Source organism: Zonotrichia albicollis, chromosome 11, assembly GCF_047830755.1.
Source record: "Zonotrichia albicollis isolate bZonAlb1 chromosome 11, bZonAlb1.hap1, whole genome shotgun sequence".
Classification (NCBI taxonomy): Eukaryota; Metazoa; Chordata; class Aves; order Passeriformes; family Passerellidae; genus Zonotrichia; species Zonotrichia albicollis.
Window position 1 is genome coordinate 2,766,552 of NC_133829.1, and position 21,327 is coordinate 2,787,878.

The 21,327-nt window shown below is 54.3% G+C and overlaps 1 protein-coding gene across 2 annotated transcripts in view; it reads left to right on the top strand.

Annotated features, from left to right (window-relative positions):
* The first annotated feature begins 8,423 nt into the window (after positions 1 to 8,423).
* PCSK6 (proprotein convertase subtilisin/kexin type 6) overlaps positions 8,424 to 21,327 on the top strand; it is a 39,665-nt gene continuing 26,761 nt past the window's right edge. Inside the window, exons 1-3 of one of the 2 annotated variants that reach the window (XM_074549167.1) lie at positions 8,424 to 8,572; positions 11,458 to 11,566; positions 21,171 to 21,275. In XM_074549167.1, coding sequence (XP_074405268.1) covers positions 21,264 to 21,275 — 12 coding nt within the window. In that variant the 5' untranslated portion in view covers positions 8,424 to 8,572; positions 11,458 to 11,566; positions 21,171 to 21,263. Of the gene's footprint in view, positions 8,573 to 11,457; positions 11,567 to 15,800; positions 16,064 to 21,170; positions 21,276 to 21,327 lie in introns of those variants that run through there. The other variant, XM_074549166.1, reaches the window with a different exon arrangement.

Consider the following 21,327-nt stretch of genomic DNA (forward strand, 5'->3'; position numbering starts at 1 on the left):
TATTGTTCTCCACTGGTATTCAGCTTTGCAGACTTCTGCAGCTATTTCAGGCCTGCTGGAGGGCTCATGTACCCAACAGCCTGCCTGGTTTTTCTTCTAATTATTTCAGTCAGTCTAAAAAAAGATATTACCTCCCTCTGCAAACCTTGCTTCCATTGTTCTCAGCATAGAAAATAAGAAAGAAAGAAGAATAAAAGTCTGACACTCTCTACCTCCAGGTTAAATGCTCTTCTGCATAGGTATGGCAAGTGCTGAGAGGAAAAACAGGAGGCAGCTTCTGCTAACCAGAGGTGGGAGGGATAGCAGAGCATCCATGAGGGCAGGCTATCCCCATCCTGCAGGGCCAGGGGTTAATGGAGGAGCTGGGAATCACCCTGGGACACACCAGGACTTGAAATGAGAAATCCTGGTACTGTCAAGGCACGTTGACAGGAGAATGATTGCCGTGTCAGCAGAAAGACATCTCACATGGGAGGGAGCAGCTAATAGCTGTGCTGTGATGAATCTGGGTTTTGACAAGAGGCTGAGGCACCAAACACACTCAGAAAAGGCAAGGGAGGACAAACAGGGTCTAACTGGTTGTAGCTGGTGTGAGCAGGGAGAGAACACCAAGAGGGAGGATGCATTGTGCTGACCACCGTGGTCAGGGCATTCCCAAGCACTGCACTTGCCCTCCCTCTCCTTGCCTCTCTTTTGGGGTAGGACCCTCCTGTTTGCTTCAGTTTCACAGGGCTACAAGAGCATCAGAGGCTGAGCCAGGACTGGAGCTTGTAACAAATAATTATTAGTGATAATTGGCAAAAACACACTGATGACATCTCCTTCCTATCAGCTCAGCTCAGTTTGGCAAAGGCTGTGGTCTCGCCAAGACAATCCCCATGTTGTATAAACACCTTCTGTGCCTCCCCTGCTCCTCCTCCATGGCCGAGAGCCAACTTAGGCAAAGAAAATGCTGCCACAAGCACCAGAGATGGCACAGAGGGGCCTGGCCAGTGGCCAGGGGTTTGACAGCATCCTTCAGGTTCCTTCTTTACCTGGCACAACAGGCACCTCTGAAAGAAGTCAAGAAAATTGTGACTGGCCATCAGCATTCAGAGCTGTCACCAAGCCAGCCTTAGCTCTCTGCTGCCTAACACCAAGTGGGAGCTGGTTTTAAAACATATTTTCTTTGTTTAATTTCCTGAGCCATCAAAATGGGATTTTGGGTGGGAAGTGGGATCATCCCAGCTCACCCACAGCCTTCTCAGGGGGTGTATGAGAGCAAGACAGGGCGCCAAGTTTAGCTCCAGAATGGTGCCAGACATCACAAAATAAACTATTGAAAAAATATTATATTTTAACCAGGCTTTTAAAGGAAGCAAAACCCCCCAAATTACTGGAACTGTTGTTCAGTATTTTCTGTTTTCCTGGCAGGGCTAGGGGAGGTGAGGGGAAGCCTCTGGCTGTACAGATAGGGTGGGGGCTGTGGTTCCAAATCTCCTGGAAAATTTTAATCGGTCAAAAAGTGAAGAATATTTTTAGCATGCCGTCAACGTGCATGTGAGGACGTGTGTGCTGTGAGAGCATGTGGTGCAGAGGCCACATCCCTGTGATTTATCAGCTATCCTCACCCTTGCAGGCAGACCTGGAGACACCCACTCTGACCCCCTCCAGCATTGCAGGGGAACCTGTTGTTTACAAGAGGATCTTCAGCTCACAACAAAGGGGAGGTTGGTCAAAAAATGCTTCAGGGAGAGGTGATGTGCACATGTCTGCAGCCAGGACGGGCTGCCCTGTTGTCTTCTGCATTGATAAGAGATGGTGAAATGCTGCTGCAGCAAAGTGAAACGGAGTCACAAGTGACACCAGGAAGGGTGGGATGGTGAGTCATGAACTGAGGAAGTTTCTTTGCAAGGGGACCCATGACCACTGCTGCTCTGTGCCTCAATGGCTGCATTTGGGGTCTTGCAAAACTTGGGGTGCAGGATGTAGGGGAGTTCCACCAAGGCGGGTGTCAGGAGCTCTGGCTGCAGAGACACAGCTTCCCCAAAGCCACTCGGGGATGAGACAGGACTGGGGTGGGTGGGGAGTCCCTCCTGCCCTCCCAAACGTGGACAAACCAGTCTCTCCAGCCACAGACACCACATGAGAGAGCTGTGGTCGCCCTCGTGTCTACCTGCCGTCCTTTCCCTGCTCCAGGCAGGGAGCTCTGTCTCCTGCATCCAACCAAGGCACCTCGTGACCAGGGTCAGCCACTCCACCTGCTCTCGCCTTGGTTCTCCTCCACTTCAAATGGCAATAGCCCATCTCCAGGGTGCTCTGAAGCCAAGTTCATTAGTGCCTGGCTTTGTTAATTGCTTTGAGCAGGGCCGGACAGACAGAGACTCATTAGGGGAATTGCCCTGTTATCTGCTCAGCACTGGGGAGGGAGGAGGTGAACTTGCCTGTGAGACTGAAAGCCAGTGCTGGGCTCAGTGAGGCCGCAGGGGTCCTGAGCTGGAGGAGAAATCCTCAACCCCTTCATATGCATGGGGAATTAATGGGGATGGTCTTAATTTCATCTGTTTGGCTGGGACTAAAACAAAGAGGCCCAGAGAAAGTGCTGGATCTGAATGGGTGTGCAAAGATAGGGCTCAATTCGGGCTCTTGATGCCAAGTAGAGCCTGTGGCATCTTCTCAAACTGCACCGTGGCTGAGGGGCTAAATCAGTTCTCAGTCCTACCTGTGCCAGACAAGAAGTGTGGGGATGGCCTAATCTTCAGGTGGTGCATGGGGAGTTAGCAGCAGCAAAGGCTGAAGGAGATGGGAGACCACACATCTGGAGCTGGCATGGAAGAAGGTCTCTCTTCACCTATCCACCAGCTTTCTGGGCTTAAATCTTGTGTTTTATGGACTAGCCATGTGAAAGGATGGTGCTTCCAGCCACATTCCCTGCCACAGTGGGGCAGTGGAGGTTATCACACCTGGTCTGAGGTTTGGCCAGTAACTCCTGACCTGCCAGAATCCTGGTTTTACCTGTTTTCCTCTTGGCTGATACCAGTCCAAGCTTCTGCCCAAATCAAACCTGGGCTTTCCAGCTACTCATGCTCCCTATTTTAGTTACATGTGTGGAAGAGAAGACCCAGCTATCTGCCAAAGCCATCAGCCTGCAAGCACCACAGGAACTCATGTGCTCTCCCTGCTGATCTTGCTGGTTTTGTCAAGAAAAGCAGTCCTGGCTGCAGAGGACATCTGGTGCTCACAGGAGGGACAAAGCAGATCCAAAACTGTAGGTAAGGAGGTCACTTGCTGGGGGAAAACAGGGGAGGTGAGTGGTTTAAATGATCTTAAAAGCAGCAGGGAGTGGAAGGAATGTGGCCAAGCCCTGTGGCACAATGGCAAGTGGGCAAGAGTGATCCTGCTTTGTGCTCTCTTCTTCCTTTCTGTTTTGACTCAGCAGGACCAGTAAGCCCTGATGAAAGACAGTGAGTGCAGGCTGGAAGAGGTGACTGATGATGCCAGAACATCACTGTTGGTGCCCAGCTGATGGCCATGGTTGGTGCACAGGCAGGGCAAGTGGGAAGGAGTGAAGCACTGGTGGGTGAGGGCTCAGGATGACACTCCTGCTCCATTGCTGCACGGGGTGAATGGGAGCAGTATGGGGCTGAAATAGGGCTGGAATAGGACAGTCCATGCTGTTCTTAGCCCCCAGGTGTTTTGAAGCCAGAGCTGTGCCCCACATCCTGCAGGCAAAACCCAACCCCTGTGTGAATGGTTTGGAGCAGCTTCCCACATCCCTCAGCTCATCATCCTGTGCCTGGGGCAATTGCCTCTGGGCTTTTCCAACAGCTCTGCAGTGTTCCTGGCCTTCACTGACATCTCCACCAATGACAAAATATGCCAAAAATAACCCCTGCTCTCCGGCAGGAAGGTGGGATATAAACACACTGACTGTTTGTTAGTGTTAGTGCTTGCCAGGCTTTCAAACTGGACTGAGTTTGGGGGGGATCACTTCCTGCTCCACAGTCCTGACCTCCCACTGCCTCCCTTCCCTGTCTAAGCATGGGAGCTCTCCAAACCACCTCTGCTGTGTGCATGCCACTTTGAGAAGGTGAAGCTGCAGCCCCAGAGGTTCTGGAGGGATTTTTCTGGGTGAGTTTAAGGTAAGGCAGCACCTCTGGGTGCACTGGAGCCACCAGCTTTCCTGTATGCAATGCAGCATTGAGGTCCTCCTGGAGCTGCTGGGTTATATAAAAATATTATATATTTATATGATAATGTGCTCAGAACCTGATTTTGTTTGCTGTGACAAGAAACAAACCCTCAGAGAAGTGTAATCTGGTACCTGTAGCACTGATGACCTCTGGTAATAAGATCCTGCTTTGTGCACTCTTACTCTCAGGGCTGTCCTTGGCCATCCTGATTCTGATCCCTACCTGCCACCCTGCCTGGTTCCTGAGCACAAAGGGACTCGTGAGTTTTGGGGGCTGATGGCTTGCAAAGCAAGCAACCATGGAGTTTGTCTGAAATAATGTTCTCTCTGATTTGGATGAGCATGTGAGGAACACAGAGCGGCAGCAGAAGGCGTTAAATCAACAGTTACATTTAAATGAATATTCTGATTTATGCTCCTGTCCCAGTGGTGCTGACTTCCTTTGTCCCCTAATTTGAGGGTGCAGACCTCAGTGGCTCATTCTGAGCCACTATTTCTGTGGTGAACATGGGTTTTGACAGACATGCTGCAGGATTGGGCTGGCTTGTTGGCCTTTTTTGTTGAGAAGAGGGGAAGCAAAAATTAAACAACTTGACCATGTCTGTGGTCTATGCACCTAATCTGGTGGTGAGATCAGCTCCTCAAAATTTGGTGTAAAAATGTGTACCAACAGTTACTTCTCACCTCGAGTTTCCCGGCAGATGCTAATGGCCAAATTCCTGCTTGGGTCCCTGCAGGAGTAGGCTGGAAAAATCCTGTCTCTTGGATCAGGACTTCAGGGTGATGCTTTCCCTGAAGATGCTTTGTGCAGTGGCTGTGGAAATGAGCTGAGCCTTGGTGTGACAGGGAGGGGGTGAGATTTATCCTGTGCCCTGGTTTTGGTGGTGACTCATGAGGTAGGACTGGACCAAGTGAATCCTGCCAAGATTTACAGCAAGTAAACCCTTTCACATGCAGGGTTATTGCATTGGCCTGCTGTGTCCCAGCCAGGTTCACTGCATGGCCCAGCACCAGTGTGGAGCACTCCCTGTGATGGAGTTTTCTTCCTGACATGGATCCATCCCTCTTTAGCCCTGCAGTGAGACCACAGGCACTTTACATCCCTCTCCCAGCACTGTGGTCACCTCCCAGCCTTTCCAAAGCTTGATGACCAACTGCCCAGCTCTCAGCTGTGCCAGTGTCCCACCTTAGCACAGAGCCATGGATGGAGCAAGCTGTGGGGTGCAGAAGAATGTCTGACTGAGAACATGTGGGAAATACTTAATTCTAAAATTTCAAAATGTAATTAATGTCAGTAAGAACCGTAACGATCCTGAGTGGGGCGAGGAGAGGGGCTCAGACCTCAGACTGACAGACAGCCACAGCCCTGGCAATAATGCCTGATGTGGTACCGGGTCGTTGCAGCCTCCAACATCCCCACATCTCTGTCTCCAGCATCATCGCAGCCGTGCCGCCCGCATCCCTGCCCATCCCTCCCCTCCGCCTTTCCCTGTAGCCCCCTCAGCCCATCCCGGCAGCCGCTCCCCGGGCAGCCCAGCCCAGCCCAGCCCAGCCCGGCCCGGCGCTGCCCTTCCTCCCGCCCTTCCTCCTCCCCGCGGCGTGGTGCCATCCCCACCTAGTGCCGGCCCGGCGCACCGGCCGCGGGCAGCCCTGGGCTCCCCGGGCTCCCCGGGCTCCGCGGCATCTCCTGCCCGCCCCGGCTGCTCCCGGACACCCGGGGCACGGCCCTGAGGGGAATCTTTGTGCCCCGGCCCCGAGGGAGGCTCCGGGGTAAAGGAGGAAATGATCTGATGCAGCCTTTGTGCTGCTCCAGCGGATGGGGACAGGCAGAGGCCACAATGGATCCCACGTCTGCTGGGGCTGTTGGCCTCCTCATGCCTCAGCCTGTGGCCTGGGAAAACGGGATTGCCCCTTTTCCAGGAGGAGGAAGCCGTCTGGGGACGAGGGAAAGGGCCACATTCCATCCCCAGTCTCCGGGCTTGTCACATCAGCAGGGCTGGACCCCTTTGGGTATCACTTTGGGGATGCTTCTGCACATCACAGCTTTGGAGTTCTTAGTGGCATTTCCCAAGGACGCATTGCCATGGACCCCACAAATCTCAGTGCCTGGGGAGCATCACCTCCCTTGCCCCCTCCAGACCCTGTAAGCACCATTGTAGATGTGTAGGGCAGAGTAAGAAGCCAGAAAATGCCTTGAGCAGTGCCCCTTTATACCAGGTGTGCTCTTCTCCCCCTCCAGCCCATCAGAGACTCCCAGAGCCACCATGTCTTTAGATTTTCCTTCCCCTCCTTCACCCTGTCTCACTTCAGATCTACATACAGATCCTTACCAGCCCTGTCCCTGTGACCAAGGGCTGTTCCCTCTGTCCAGGTGCTGTCCAAGCCAGCCAGGGCATCCAGAGCTATCTTATCACTTGGAACAAGAATGTGAGCAGTCATCCTCTGCTCAGCCACAGCAGCTTCCCTGCTTGCAGCACACTCATCCAGTATAATTTTGGTTGGATGGATCCTCTACATGTTGCTGCACCCAGTCCCTGGAAGGAAGGGGCTCTTTGCCCTGACATTTTCTGAAATGTTGCTCTTTTTTTCATGCTTTCCCATCTTTTGTCTGTCTCCACCCTCCCTGGCTGTTGCATAGGCACTTTCCCCAGCTCCCTTGGGTGCTGTGGCCTTGATGTCCCGGTCCCACAGGAGATACCAAGGTCCCCCCCTGGAGTTTGCCCATGGCTCAGGAGTATTCAGAGGGAGGATGCTCTGCAGGGGGATGCTCCTGGAAATCTGGGAATATGCTCAGAAATTTCTGAAGACCACAGGAAAGCTCAGGAAGCAAGGACTGCAGGGTAGGAGAGGAGGCAGGAAGAAAGGAAGATTAAGGGGTGATGTGGCCTCCTTCATATTTCCTGATGAAACAAGGAAAAAGCCCAACACTGCCCCTATTTTTTGTTGGAAAACCCCTTGCAGCTCAGCCCTGAAAGCAGGATTCAGCAGCTTGGCACAACTCAAAGGCTTCCTCTGCTGCTTTAAAGAAAATGTTGGAACAGAGCAGGCTTAAAGCCTTCTGAAGAGGCCCATTTATCTGGGAACTGAAAGAAAATATTGGGATAATATTTGGAAAAGCCTGTGAATGGGCATGGCTCAGCATGTGCTGGGCAGCAGCAACCTGTGAGCTGCAGGGGGAGAAGCCACCCTCTGCGTGTGGTTAATTTTCCCCTTTTCCTTCATTTCCTTCCCATTTCCTTCCTGGCTCTGAAAGGTTTTGCCGTGCCTAGGTGGGTCCTGGAGATGTATTTTCCCCAGGACAGTGGTAGTGCTGGAAGAAAAGGGGATTTTTCATGAGCAGGGTGGGCACAAACCCTGCCCAGTGGGAGTATCTGGGGGGGCTGATGGGGAGAAGGTGTTTCTTCCCCTGGTTAACAACCGAGGCTGATCTGCAGGACGCACTTAATCAGATATCACTAAAAGCAGGGTTGATTCCTGACTAATTGGTCAGTAATAACCATTTAATTGGCAAAGCTGCAGTGAAGCTCCAGCCCTCCCTTCCCAGAGCCATTAGCAGCATCTATTTTATCATTTGGAGCCTGGCTGGGATTCAATAAATAGGGTTTTGTTGGTTTTTTTCACATTTAAAAACATTAACGTGTGTTCAGAATTCAGTTGGACATCTCATTTGGCTTTGAAGCATAATTATGCTTGATGAGGACTAATAAGCAGCTTTCAAATCAAGACCAGGTTAACATTTCTCCTGCTGTCTCCTGCAGGGAAGCCGATATGCCACAAGAGCTGATTTTTATAGGACTAATTCAGATATGTTCAGGGCTCCATAGAACCCTGCTTTGTCTTGCCTTTTTTTTTTAAAGTTATTTTTCAACCAAGGATGTGTTATTATTTTTGTGGAGTTTTGCTCTGGGTGGGATTTCCACCCACTGTGGGTCTCAGGGTGCTTTTGCAGGATGCAAAGGGGGATTTGCTGAAAACAGCTTTTTTAACCCCCAACCTCATTAGGGAAGAAAATAAACATTAGAAGGGATTTTTTTTTTCAATGTGACTAAGGGAATCTCTAATTTTTCAGCCCCAAACTGATCCCAAGAAGTGAGACCTTGGTGTTTGCTTGAAGCCTGGCTGGGGGCTGAAGCAGATGTTGCCGGTCTGGCACAGATGATGGTGATGGCTGATGGGTGATGGTTGAATTGGTGTCGAGGTCGGCTCTGCTCCAGCACCAGCGCCTGCCCTAAGGTGGAGCTGCTTCTCTTTCAGCATCGTGGCCACCCAGAGAACGCTGGATCCAGTCTGGTCACCCAAACACCGCCTGCCTGCAGCTTCTGAGCAGACAAAAGAAAACCCATCCAAACTGTGGGTTTATGTTTGTTTTCCACGCTCCACCATTGAAATTCCATGTGAAAGGTAAGCTCACCTGGAGATGTGGCTTTGGCAAGTCTTACTATGCTGCCAAAGCCTTCAGAAATGCCCTTGGTGAGCCCCAAGCATGCTCTGCCACTGGGGTGGGGAGTGAGTCTTTGTCCCAGCTTGCCAGGGGATGAGGGGACACAGACCCATGGGACACTCCCTTCTCCACCAAAAACTGTCCCTTCCCAATGGGCACCCTCCTGTCCTTTGTCAGCAGAGCCCCTCCACTGTCCCACGGGGCTGCTCTCACCCATCACTCCCACAGCTGTCTCTCTGGCAAACCCCAAAACTGCTGCTCTAAACCCCGCAGATTCCTAGCTGAGTTAAAATACTCCCAAAATCTGAAGGTGGCAAAGGAGAAAACCCCTCCTGTCCTGTTCTGTCATGGCTCTCAGGGCTGGTATGGGGGTTAATGGCCACCAGCCAAAAGCTGTGGAGGAAAGACCTTCAGTTGTGAGCACTTGGTGCTTGGGCAGCTCTCCTGCATTTTTTTCTAAGACATTTTGCATCAATTAAAAAGCTGCAGGTAAATGCCAAACCCCAAATCCTGGCAAAGGTGCCAGCTGCTCTGCAGTCAGGACAGACCCAGCCACTGACTCCGGGCTGACCATGTTCCAGCCCTAAATAGCTGCTTTTCAGGGACAGGTGGGTCACAGCAAACTTTATTTTTCTGGAAACAGCAAGCACATTGTGCAGGGCAGGCTTTCCAAGGATGCTCCCCACACCCTTTTCAGGAAATACCACGCAGCTCTCCTTCGTGCCATGCCAGTTTGTTTTTTTTTTTTTTAATTGGCATAAATGATAGCCTCGGCAAGGACACACCGTGTTTTCCCTGGGCTCTTGGATTTTATTTTGAAATCGCTGCTGGTTTGATCTTTGCATCTCTCCACCCCCAGGCTTATTGCTCTTCTCTTGTGTTTCTGCTCCTGGTGCTTGCTCCAGTGCAGTGGGGTTTGCTGGGAAGTGAAAATGCTGTGGGGAGGCTCATCCTGTGCCAGTCACAGCCAAGTCCTTGGTACATCACCCCTCCTGTGGGCGAAATACAAAAGTTGTGTTTGATCTGACAAAGCCACCATAGAGAGCAGGCAGCAGCTGTCCCTTTCTGGTGACCCCCAGCCCCTTCTAGGGGTCCAGCTTTTGATCCCAAATCCAGCCCTGGAGCCATCATTCCAACAGCAGCAGCGTGCTTCCTTTGGGGGAGCCTGAAATAGCCTCCCCCTGCACGGTGACAACACGTCCCCCACGTGGCACCGGTGTAACCGGATTTTCCAAGACCTGCTCTTCCAGGGGTGGGGTTGGCTCAGCTCAGTTTGTTACCAGCACCCTCTTGACTCTGATCCTTCTACCTGGTACAATGCTCTCAGATGAAGTGGGATGGTGGGAACAACCAGAAGAGCTACTGCTTCACAAGTGGGATGGGTGCCACATCCTGGGGTCCCCTCCCTGTCCCAGCACCCTCTCCAGGTAAAGCATTTCCCCATTCTACCACCCCTCACTTGGGCATTTCCTTCCTGCCCTTACTTCCAAAATAACAATAATCCCCAAACCCATTTGAGATGGGTGAAAAGGCTTGGGTTTGTTCCATTTTAGTTCGAGACCAGCACGCAGTCAATTATCTTTGATTGATTTCCCCACCCTATCAATGTGTATGCTGGGCCCAGCAGTCCACAGAGAACCCTTTGGCCATTGAGCTTCAATTGTTTCTAAACTTCAGGATCCATCTTTTGGATATTTTTTCAGGCCTGAGTCCATAATGGGCCCTTTCTCTTTTATTTTTTATTACTAGCATTTTTACTAGGATGACATTTGAACTAGGTAGGGAAATCTTCTTGCCTGCTACAGCAGTACCTGACAATCAAGATTTAATCTTTCTGGAGAGGAAGAACTCATCAGATGGAAAAAAATATCTGATATCTGTGAAATTGCAGAAAAGCAGAGCAGGAGGAGCCTGTGGGAAATCTCCAGCCCAGCCTGGAGCAACACAGAGACTGCGCAAGCCTCGACCGTGGCCGGACAGATGTTGGTCTAATTACAGCTAAAACCTCTGGCTCTGGGGATGCTCTGTACCCCCAGTGTATCACTGCAGACAGGCAGCCTCTCTAATCCCCAATTTAAATCCCTTTGGCTGCTGCCTTCAGTGCTTGAAGAGGTGCTGGGTGGCAGAAAACCATTGGCACATCCTCCTTGGTGATCCCTGTGCTTCTGAGCCCTTCCACCCTGGCCAGAGAGCTTCTTCCCCTGTAAATTTACCCATTTTTTACTGAGAGCTGCCAGAGGTCAGAGACTTATAAAATGGATGTGTCAAGAATTTAGAAATTAATTTCTCTGTACCTGCAGTGTTGTGACCGAGGCTGGGCACCACCACAGAGCTGCCACTTGTCCACACCTCCTTGGGCCTTGCTCCACCTCATCCCCTCCTTCCTCTCCGTCACATTTGATGTCACCTCTTCAGACTGAAAGCTTAATCCAGATTTAGAAAGGGAAGGAAAAAGGCAGGGACAGAATTTTTCCAGTGAGCATGAATCTCCTGGGAATTCACCCAGGGCTTTCCCAGCTGCAAAGCTGGTGGCTGCTGCGTGCTGACAGCAGTGGTGGCATTGCCAGAGCCATGTGCTGCTGTGACACATCAGCCGTGGGGATGAAGCTCCACGGAGGCTCCAAATCTTATTTTCCCCTGGCAAGTTTCACTGGCAGCTCACTCGTGTGCAGGATTTTACCATTAATATCCCCAAAACCATCTGGCCACTAGCAAGTCTGGGGTTATTTTAACACCTAAAAGGGCAAGCAGAGAATAAAAATAAAGAGACTGTTTGAGATGAGTGAATATAAATGTGTCGTGGTTTAACATAGTTAAAATGGACGAATACTGATTTCTCCTGCAGATTTACAAGTCCCTGGAGGGGAGCAGGGACTGCAGCCGAGAGCCCGGTGTTTTGCCATCTCTGCTGTGCGCTGGAGTGAGCCGGGGCAGCTCCGGAGGACGCTGGACAGGTTTGAAGGCTGGTGTTAATGAACTGTTGTTAATGGGCTGGTGTTAATGGGCACCCTGACGGTGAGAAGTCAGCACTGGAGCCGCCGTGCAGGGGCTGGAGCTGGGGATTCTTCCACGTGGCTGTCACGGAGAGTGAAGAGTCAAGCTGCAGTAACTCCCCGCTGCAGACGAGATCCTGAACCGCATCGCTTTAATTACGCCAGCGCAAATTTCATTCATTTGGTTAAGCCTGGGAGCTACAGAAAGAGCTATTTCCAGGTGTGCTGGTGTAATTATTGCATGCCCTGGATTACCCACCGTGCACAGCTGCATGGACGGGCTTTGCCCGGCTCTCCGGCAGACCCGGACAAGTTCGCAGCCATCGGCACGGCAATGGCCCCACTCACTCACATCCCAGCACACGGGCTCTGCTTGGGTCAGATAAATGGGTTTTAACCTGATTTGTGCTGTAATCTCCATGTCGACAGGCTCTCATCACGCACAGGATAAAACCCCGGCTCCTGTGGCCGGGGCTTTCACCGGGCAGCTCCTGCCAGCAAGGCTGGCCGATGGCTCCAAGCCAAGTGGCTTCCCTGTTCTGGCATCCCAGGGACACCTCTGAACCGTGGGTGTTTGCAAACGGCTTTTGTTTGCTTAACTCCTTGCACTGGAGCAGGCAGAGGCACAGCTCCCACTGTCCTGTCCCTCCTCCGCAGGCAGGAACAGGGTGACAATCCTGCTGCCCAGGGCAGGCAGCTCAGTGCCAGCCCTGCCATCCCACCCCTGGAAAAAATAGCACCTTCTGGGTGCATTATTTGTACTTTCCTTTTCTGAACGTGCCTTAAAAAGAAGGGCTTGGTTTTCAAAGGAGCAGCATTTAAATTACATTCTTCCCTGCTCGTCCAGCTCTTCGCTGTAATCTTATTGCCGTACAGAGCAACGAGCGTGCGTGGGACGTGGTGGGATTTTAACTGTAATTCATGGACAGATATAAAATGCCAGGGTTATTACGAATTTTATTCAGGAGAGTTTAAATGTTACTGGTTCAGCAGTGCCCCTTTCCATGCTTCTTTTACAGCAGCTTCTGTTTAACCTCTCAGCTCACAAAATTTATTGTATTGTTGGCGGCTCACTGTAATTCTCCAGGTTTTCAAATAATCCCAGGAAAAGAGTTAACCAGAGCCTCTGCCTTAGTCTACATCCACTGCAAAGCACATGGGGCCAAAGTATGTCTTTCCTGACACCCCTGGAAATCCCTTGGGTTCATCTGGGAAAATTGCCACTCTGAATTTCAAAATTATGTCAGTGGGAGACAGGTCAGGAGCAGTGCAGGGACCAGGGAGCAGCAAAACCAGGGTCCCTACATTGCAGTCAGTGTCTGGGCAAGGCTCTCACCCAGCTCACATGATGCTGCAGCCTGAGCTGGGCACAGGGCTTTACTGGCACCAGTAACAATTCCCCAGGCAGATACATTGGGAGTCGTGGTGAATGGCCTTGGGATGGAAGGTCTGTGATGTAGCTTGTAGCTAGGATTTGATGGCCATGATGATCACTGATGAGCATTGCAGTGGGCTGCAGAGCACTCCCAGACGTGGATTCAGCCTGATTCTCCTGGGATTTGCCTATTTTTTTATCACCTAGCACAGACACAATGAGGTTTTGCGCACACACTCTCACAAAGGCAACCTCTTTCCTATCTTCACTCTTCTGAAAAGCTTCAGAAAGCTTTTCCCACTGCCACAACCTAAACCCTCCCTGCTGCTGCCAGAGCTCATTCGCCCTTCTCTGCTCCCTGTGGAGATACTTTGCCCCTACTTTGCATCCCCTGCCGACATCCCTCAGACCTTCCCCAGCAGAGGGAGGTGGATGTTTTGAAACGAAAGGGTTTTCTTTCATCTATTCCCACCTCTCCTCTGGCTTTGCCCCCTGCATCTCTCTGGATGTGCATCACACACGTAGCACACCCAGCACCCGCCAGCGCTGCTCATCCATCTCACACACCTTAATCAATGGGAAACTTGAGGAAAAGCCCATAAACCGGATGGGAAGTGAGGATTGGATTTGCAATGTGCTGGTGCTAATGGAAACCATCCTTCACTGCATAATCAGAAGGAATGGTCACACAAAACCCATCATTTCTGCCCAGGGTGCTGTGAGGACCTGTGGGGTGGGGAGCCCTGGAGGCTCCAGTGTCCTGCAGTGATAACCCACAGTGATTTCAGTGAGCAACATCTTATGGTGACAGTCACCAAACTCCCCTGTGCCTGCAAATTGTGGCCGCAAATTGTCACATCCCTAATTCCAATACAACACTGTTTGCACACAGAAACCCTCCAAGTCCCCATTTTGCTGATATTTGTAATTTCCCGGGATAAGCCTGCCTGTGGCACAGGGACCCACCTCCATCTGGCCCCTCCATGTATTTGCTGCCTGCAAATGGGTCAAAGCCAGCCCAGTGCAGGAGCTGCCAGAGCATTCTGGCCCTGTCTGATGCAGAACAGGCTCCCTATAAATTTCCCTTGGATTAATCTCACGGCTGAGCTGGGAGTACTTCCCTATTTCCTCAGACTCTCACTAGCTCACCTGCTCAGTGGCAGGGCTGGTACAAGTGGGTGGCACCAGACTGTGATTTTCCTCTCCAGCTCCAGTGATGGGTTGTACTTACTGCTCCTTGGATGCCCCCTCATCCCTGCACACCCAGGTAGGTTTTGCAAATCTGTTTGGGGCTCGGGAAGGTGTTTGCATTCAGAGAGATGGAGTGTGGGGCCCCAAATCTGGTCAGGCAACACCCACTCTGGGAACCAGAGCCACCCTGAGACCACCCCAGCTTGAGCAGCTGGTCGTTGTCAGGGCCCTGGGAGCCCCGGGCACATTTCTGAAGCTCGGATATGATTCAGGTGAAGCTCTGGTGTGATGTGAGTGGATGCAATGCCATTGAAACATCCTTTCCATTGTGGGCAGCTCCCTGCCGGCCTGGGCCCGCGCTGGCAGGGAGGGCTGTGGAGCAGAGCATCCCCGGGCTGCTCCTGAGCCGGCCTTTGTGCACGCCACCACCTTCCCCAAACAAAGCCCAGTCTCTGATATCCCTCGAGGTCCCTGCTGTTCCCTAATGGCATCCGTGGGAGGCACAGTCAGCACTCCAGCCTGTCTGCCCCAGCCCGTGGCTCATGGTGGTGCCCTATGGGTGTCCGAGTCCTGTCCCAAAACCCTCCCACCTGTCTGGGGTTCACCTGGGGGTGCAGGGGGGATGCCAGGCGTGTGGGGGCAGTGCTGGAGGGATGCAGGGGAGGTGCAGTGGGATGTGCCCGTGGGGGTTGTACAGAGAGGTGAGTGAGATGCCTGGGGGGATGCGGGGAGAACGGGGTGGGGGAGATGTGGGCAGTGCCAAGCATTCCAGGGAGACAGAGGGGGAGGGGGGCTCAGACTGGCTGCCCAGGGGGGATGCAGGAGCTGCGTGGGGAATGGAGCCAGGGAATGCACGATGGGAATGCAGGGGCAACGTGGGGAGTCCCTCTGCGGGGTTCAGGGGGTACCTGCAGAGCAGATCTGGGAGGATGAATGGAGGGCTGCCCGGGGGGAATGCAGATGCACAAAAGAAGATGCAGTGCCGGGGCATGCAGGGGGATGCGGGGGCGATGCGGGGGCTCTCTCTGAAGGGTGCCATGGGTTACCTGAGGAGCAGAGCTGGGAGCATGCATGGGGGCTGCGTGCGGGGGAAGGAGGGGAGGTGCCCCGGGGAATCGGGAGCACAAAGGACGATGAAGTGGGGAGCAGGGGGAAACCCGGGGGGCAGTGCTGGGGCATGCAGAGGGATGCAGGTGGTTGTTCACGGAGCAGCACCGGGGCGCGCAGGGAGGCTGCAGCGGGGACAGGGGATTGCCCGATCACATGCGGGGAAAGGCAGGGGGGTTCCGCGGAACAGCACCGCGGCACCCGGGGGGACTCAGGGGGTCTGCTCGGGGACCAGCGCCGGGACGCGCAGGGGGGCACAGGGAGTTGTCCGGAGGCGCGCGGGGAAGGGACACGGAGCCGGGCACGGAGCGGTCCGGGGAGCTGCCCGGGGTCGGGCGGGGGCCGCAGAGGTGCGCGGGGGGTTCCGGGGAGCAGCGGCGGGGAAGCAGCGGGGCTGCCCGGCGGCGGGCGGGGGGACGCGGGGGGGCAGCGCCGGGGGCCGCCCCGTCCGCCCGCTCTCCCGGGCCCTCCCCGCCCCCCCCGAGCATCCCCCCGCCCCCGCGGGCTGCGGGGCCGGTTAAAAGGCGCAGCGCCCCGCTCCGCCCAGCCCGGCCCGGCCCCGCACCATGCCCGCCGCCGGCCCCGGCGCGGGGAGCGCGGCCGCCCCGCCGCCCGCCCGCCTCTGCCTGCTGGCCCTGGCGCTGCCGCTGGCGCTGCCCGGGCGCGGGGCCGCCGCCGAGCCCGCCCGCACCGTCTACACCAACCACTGGGCCGTGCGGGTGCGGGGGGGCCCCGCCGAGGCCGCCCGCCTCGCCGCCGCCTACGGCTACATCAGCCTGGGGCAGGTAAGGGGCGGCGGGGCCGGGGGGCTCCGGGAGCGGGCAGGTGCCGGGGCACCGGGAGCGGGGGATGCGGGGCCGGGGGTCGCACCGGGGAGCTGCTGGGGGTTCTGGCACCGAAAGCCTGCGGGGGATCCGGGAGCTACCGGGGGTCCCGCAGCCGGAGAGGAGCCGAGGGTTCCGGGAAGCTCCCGGGGGTCCCGGGATCGGAAAGGCGGAGCGGTCTCGGGAAACTGCCGGGGATTCCGGCACTGGGAGCCTGCGGCAGATCCCGGCGTGGAGAGCTCGGCGCCGGGGAGCTGCCAGGGGTGTCGCACTGGGACTCCCGGTATCGGGAAGCCGACGATGGTCCGGGACCGGGGAGGCGGCGGGGGTCCCGCGGAACAGCCGGCACTCCCGGGACCAGGGCAGGATCCCAGGAGCGGGAGCGCACCCCGAGTTCTCCCCGCTGGCAGAGGTCTCGCCGAGCTGCCCGGTCTCCGAGGCGATGCCGGGTGTCCAAGGAGCGGGAGATGAGCCCCCGGAGCGGTCGGGATGGGAACGGGGCCGTGCGGGGATGCTGTCGGAGCGCTCTGGCCCGGGGGCGGGCTCCCCCCGGCTGGATGCCCCTCCTCGAGGTGTCCTCGCCCCGCGCCGCTGGGGGGTTGCACAAGTTCCTCCCACCCCGGAAAGTTGTATTTGTGGGTTTAGCAAACTTTGGACTCTCTGGCCCGGGTTTTTATCGGAGATCTTGGGAACACAGAGAACTTTTGCTTTCAAACCCCCGCAGAACACTGGTGTCTTAAAAGAGATTTTCCGCACAGCAGCTCATTTTCCTTTCAATTTCTTCATCCTCTGCAATCCCAGATGCAGGCTGGTGTCCTCGGAGTTTGTTCCAGAGTTTATTGCCATGGCGCTGCCCGGCGCTTTTTTGGCTGGGTGACACTTCAGGTTGTCCTCCTGCCCAAGGTGTCTCCCGGACTACAAATTATAACCTTGCTTTATATCGCAACCCTGCTTTTAACTATAATTAAAGTCACGGGGTGCTGCATAAACAATTTTTTTGGGGGGAGGCTGAATTGGGCACATTGTCTCTTGCACCCTTGTCTGTGACCTCACGTGGGGGACAACCCCTCACATCGCACCCTCAGTCTCCTACCTGCGTGCTCAGCTCCCGTCCCACCAAGGGGAAAATCACATGTATTGTTCAATTGCGTCTATCACAGGGCTGGGCGAAGGTGGTTGTGCAACCCAAAGGGCTTTTCAGTGTTTATCCCTCTTCAGGCAGAGAATATCTTGATTGAACTTCCCACTCTCCCAAGTTGCATCAGCCTAACGTCAGCTCCTGGTTTGGGGTTTTGCTGTGTCCCTTCCCTGCTGGAGCATCTGTGACCCCTCCCTCCTTCCCCAGCATCCCGGTTATGTGAGCTCATCCCCGTGATGCTGGAGGCATTTGGCCCATGGGTGCAATGTGGCTCCACTGGAGCATCCATCCTTTCCCCCTGAGCCCTTTCCCCGGGGCAGCCCTGTGCAGGCTGGAGAGCAAGAGAAATATTTCTGTGGTTGCATCAGGGTGTTCCTGGCTCCCGCCTTTCCCGTGGATGCTGGGAGCCCGCGCACCTCTGGGGCTTCCCCAGCTGCTCTCAACGCCCTGCCTTCAGCCCTCCATCTCTCCAAGCTTTTCCCATTGGCTTTTGGGCTTTTTTCACTGGGTCCTGTCCAGTGGAAAAAGGTTAAACCTTGAGGGATTGCTTCCCCTGCACGTGTGTGACATTTGCTCAAGGTTCGTGGTGTGTTGAGCCTCGTGAGGACCTGGGTGTCCCCCTCTTCTCTTGCATCGTCGGCTTGTGAGGGTGATGGCACTGTCCCCAGTGAGATGTGCTCTCCTGGGGAGCTGATTCTGGACAAAACCTGCTGGGAAACTCTGCCAAGGATGTTATCACCCTGGGAAGATGTTTGAGTGGAGTCCAAAGCGGTGAGGAAGGAGGAGAGGTGTGGTGCTCGCTGGATGAAGACCCAGCTGGGCGCAAGGAGGCTCAGCCCTGCCTAGGTGGCTGGTGACATCTTTTCCTCTGCGATGCAATCCTGGAGGCTCCTGACACGGTACTGCCCGGGAAAGGCACTGCTGGGGCTGGCACACACAGCTCTGAGCGTTTTCCCGTGCCCAAACCACGAGCCAGGACACTCTAAACCCTTCTGGGTCATGGCAGAGTGACATTTCCCTTGGGGAATCACTTGCGTCAACTTCTATTTAAGTGAAGCAAACAACTAAACAAAAGAAACGGCTTTTACACCCTCGAACGCCTGCTCATTCCTCGCCGGCTCATTCCTCCCGCCGGGCTTTGTTCCGCGGCCGTGCCGGGGCGAGCCGGGACAGGCCCTGGCCGAGGGCGCTGTGGGGACGGCGCCGGAGCCTCGGGGGTGATGGTGACCCCCTTCCCATGCCGGGGGGCGATGGGGACCCCCTTCCCATCCCGGGGGGCGATGGGGACCCCCTTCCCATCCCGGGGGTGATGGGGACCCCCTTCCCATGCCGGGGGTGATGGGGACCCCCTTCCCATCCCGGGGGGCGATGGGGGCCCCCTTCCCATCCCGGGAGGTGATGGGGGCCCCCTTCCCATCCTGGTTGCAGGGTTCATATGAGTTTTTCCATGTGTGGTGTCCAACAGTTAAGTTTTGGAAGGGCTGGCATATCCTCAGTGGTCTCACCTGCAGTGCAGGAGGGATGGGATTAATTTGGGGCTGTATTTGGAGCTTTTCTGGATTCCTGTCATCTCGCAGCTCTTGGCTTGATCCTTACTGAGCTGAACACATCCATGATCATTTGAGAATTGCATTCCTGAAGGCAGGAGCTCAGCGACTGGACCCCTTGTCCCTGCTGGGAATGGGTGGTGTCCCCAGGAGGGGAGGGATCACTGCCTTCCTGGTTGGATCCACCCTTTGGGAAGGCACCAGTGCTGGTGTAGCTGCACTTTGCACAGATGAAATGGTTTGGGTGAGATGGGATTGCATTACAAAGCCCTTACTGAGCTGACTGATCTCAAGGAGGACCAGCAAATCCTCTTTAATTTAAAAAAAAGAATGACATTTACGAGTTTTTCTCCTTAGAATATCTTAGGCGGAACAGGACATCTGGAGGTCTACCACGTTGGTCCACTGGGACCAACCTCTGCTCAGACTTTCAAGGTATTCCCATCATGGGAAGATTTTTCTGCCCATAAATCCCAGGAGGATAAAGAAGTGGGGCACCGAGTTCTTTTCCTGCTGCTCTGGCTATGTATCCCCAGAGCCTGTGATGAGATCATTACCTTCCCTGTGCTCTTGCTGCTTTGCATCACATGGCAATTTTGCATTTATTTGTGAAAAGGAAGGAAGAAATTCTTTACTTAGGAAGGAATTGTTTACTGTGGGCACGGTGGGGCACTGGCACAGGTTGCCCAGAGAAGTTGTGGATGCCCCATCCCTGTTTCAGGCCAGGCTGGATGAAGCTTGGAGCAAGCTGGTCTAGTGGAAGGTGGCTCTGTCCATGCAGGGGGTTGGAACCGGATATCTTTAAGATCCCTTCCAACCCTAAACCCATTGCAGGATTTTGTGGTAAGCCCTGTACTCCAATTTCCAGGCAGAGTGAGCAAGAGGCAGGGTGGCCTTGTCAAGGTTTCCCTAAAATATGGAGAGGTTGAAGCACCCTCCTTCTCTTTTTTAAGTGTGAATGGATTTGGAGAATGGGTTTAAAAGGCAAATACAGTTTGCAATGAGCAACCTCTTTATGTGGATGTTAAAGAAAATGCTCATCTATGCTGTAATATGAAGGGGGAAGAGGGAGGGTTTAAATGAATTTGAGTGGAAATAAATTATAAGAATCACACTAACAGCAGTAAAGTTAGTGAAATGACATCCTGGCATAAAAGGCAGAGCAAGACTAATTAAATATTTAATGCTTGTAAGAGACACTGGCAGTTCTCAAGGTATCAAGTGTGATAAAGATGTAAGTAGTTGTCATCTGCTTTAGTATCTGATCCAGACAAACCTGTTTGTTCCCTGCTCTTCCATTGCAGCTAGCCGTGGTCTGGCCTCAGGAATGTCACCCTGGCCCCCGGGTCACACATGGTCTTAAAGATGTTGCCTTGTGGGTTGCAGATGGGTGCTTGTAGGATGGCCCTTTCTGGTCCTGTGAGCAAGACACAGGGAATGTCACTGGCTCCCAACATCCAGCTCCTGACATGGAATGTGGGTTTTTTTTGGTGGAGTGGAAAAAAAAAGGAAGCCAACTCAGGCAAAAGTGAATTTATAGCAAAGTCCCAATTTGTACCCAAATTATGTGATCTGGGAGCCACATAGCAGCGAGTGCAGCTTTTGGGTCATTCCCGTCCCTCTGGCTGTGAATCCCCGTGGGATGTTTCACATGCGGTGTCTGGCTGAGATCCCTCGATTCATTGCATAGCCCCGGGACTTTATCCGCGCTTTTGGGATGAAAAAAGAGGAGTTGTGGTGTCTCCAGATGCCAGGCTGAGAGGGCCGGAGGCAGCGCAGCCACCCCGGGGCTTGGCAGGGTGGCGTGGCTGGCACCGCGTTCTCCTGCAAATGCTGCCATCCCTCCCTCCAGGCGATGCACAGTTATATCCCACGCTTCCCAGGAGCATCCCGGGGCGGGCAGGGATCGCATCACCTCTCCTGAGCTTCCCAGGAGCATCCCGGGGCGGGCAGGGATCGCATCACCTCTCCTGGTGTGCAGCCGGGGCGAAGCCGGAGCGCCGGGCGGAGAAGGCAGGAGGATGAGGCACAGCTCCCCTGGCTGCGCCGCAGCTGCTGAGCTCATTTTTAGCTCATTATTTCTGCTTGGGAGCTGATGAAAGGCAGTTTTCAAAGATGCATTTAATGGGTGAAAATTCATAAAAATGTTTTCCGGGCTCTGTTGTGCCAGTGCAGCGTCCGACCACCAACGCTGTTTGTCACAGCAGTGGCACCGGGGCTGGTGCCAGCATCCTGCATCCTCCCCAGCCCCGGGAGCTCTGTGGGACTGAGGGATTTGGGGTGCAGGGCACGGCTGCACTGATGTGCCAGTACAAAATGGGGGGGCAGCCACGGGAAAACAGACTGTCAAAAAAACAACCCAAACAACCTCTTTTTTTTGCAGATTGGAAGCTTGGAAAACTACTACCACTTTCACCACAGCAAGACGTTTAAGCGCTCCACGCTGAGCAGCCGGGGACCGCACAACTTCCTCCGCATGGACCCCAAGGTACCGGGCTGGGCACCCTGGTGTCCCCCAGCTCCTGTGGGGTGGTGGGATG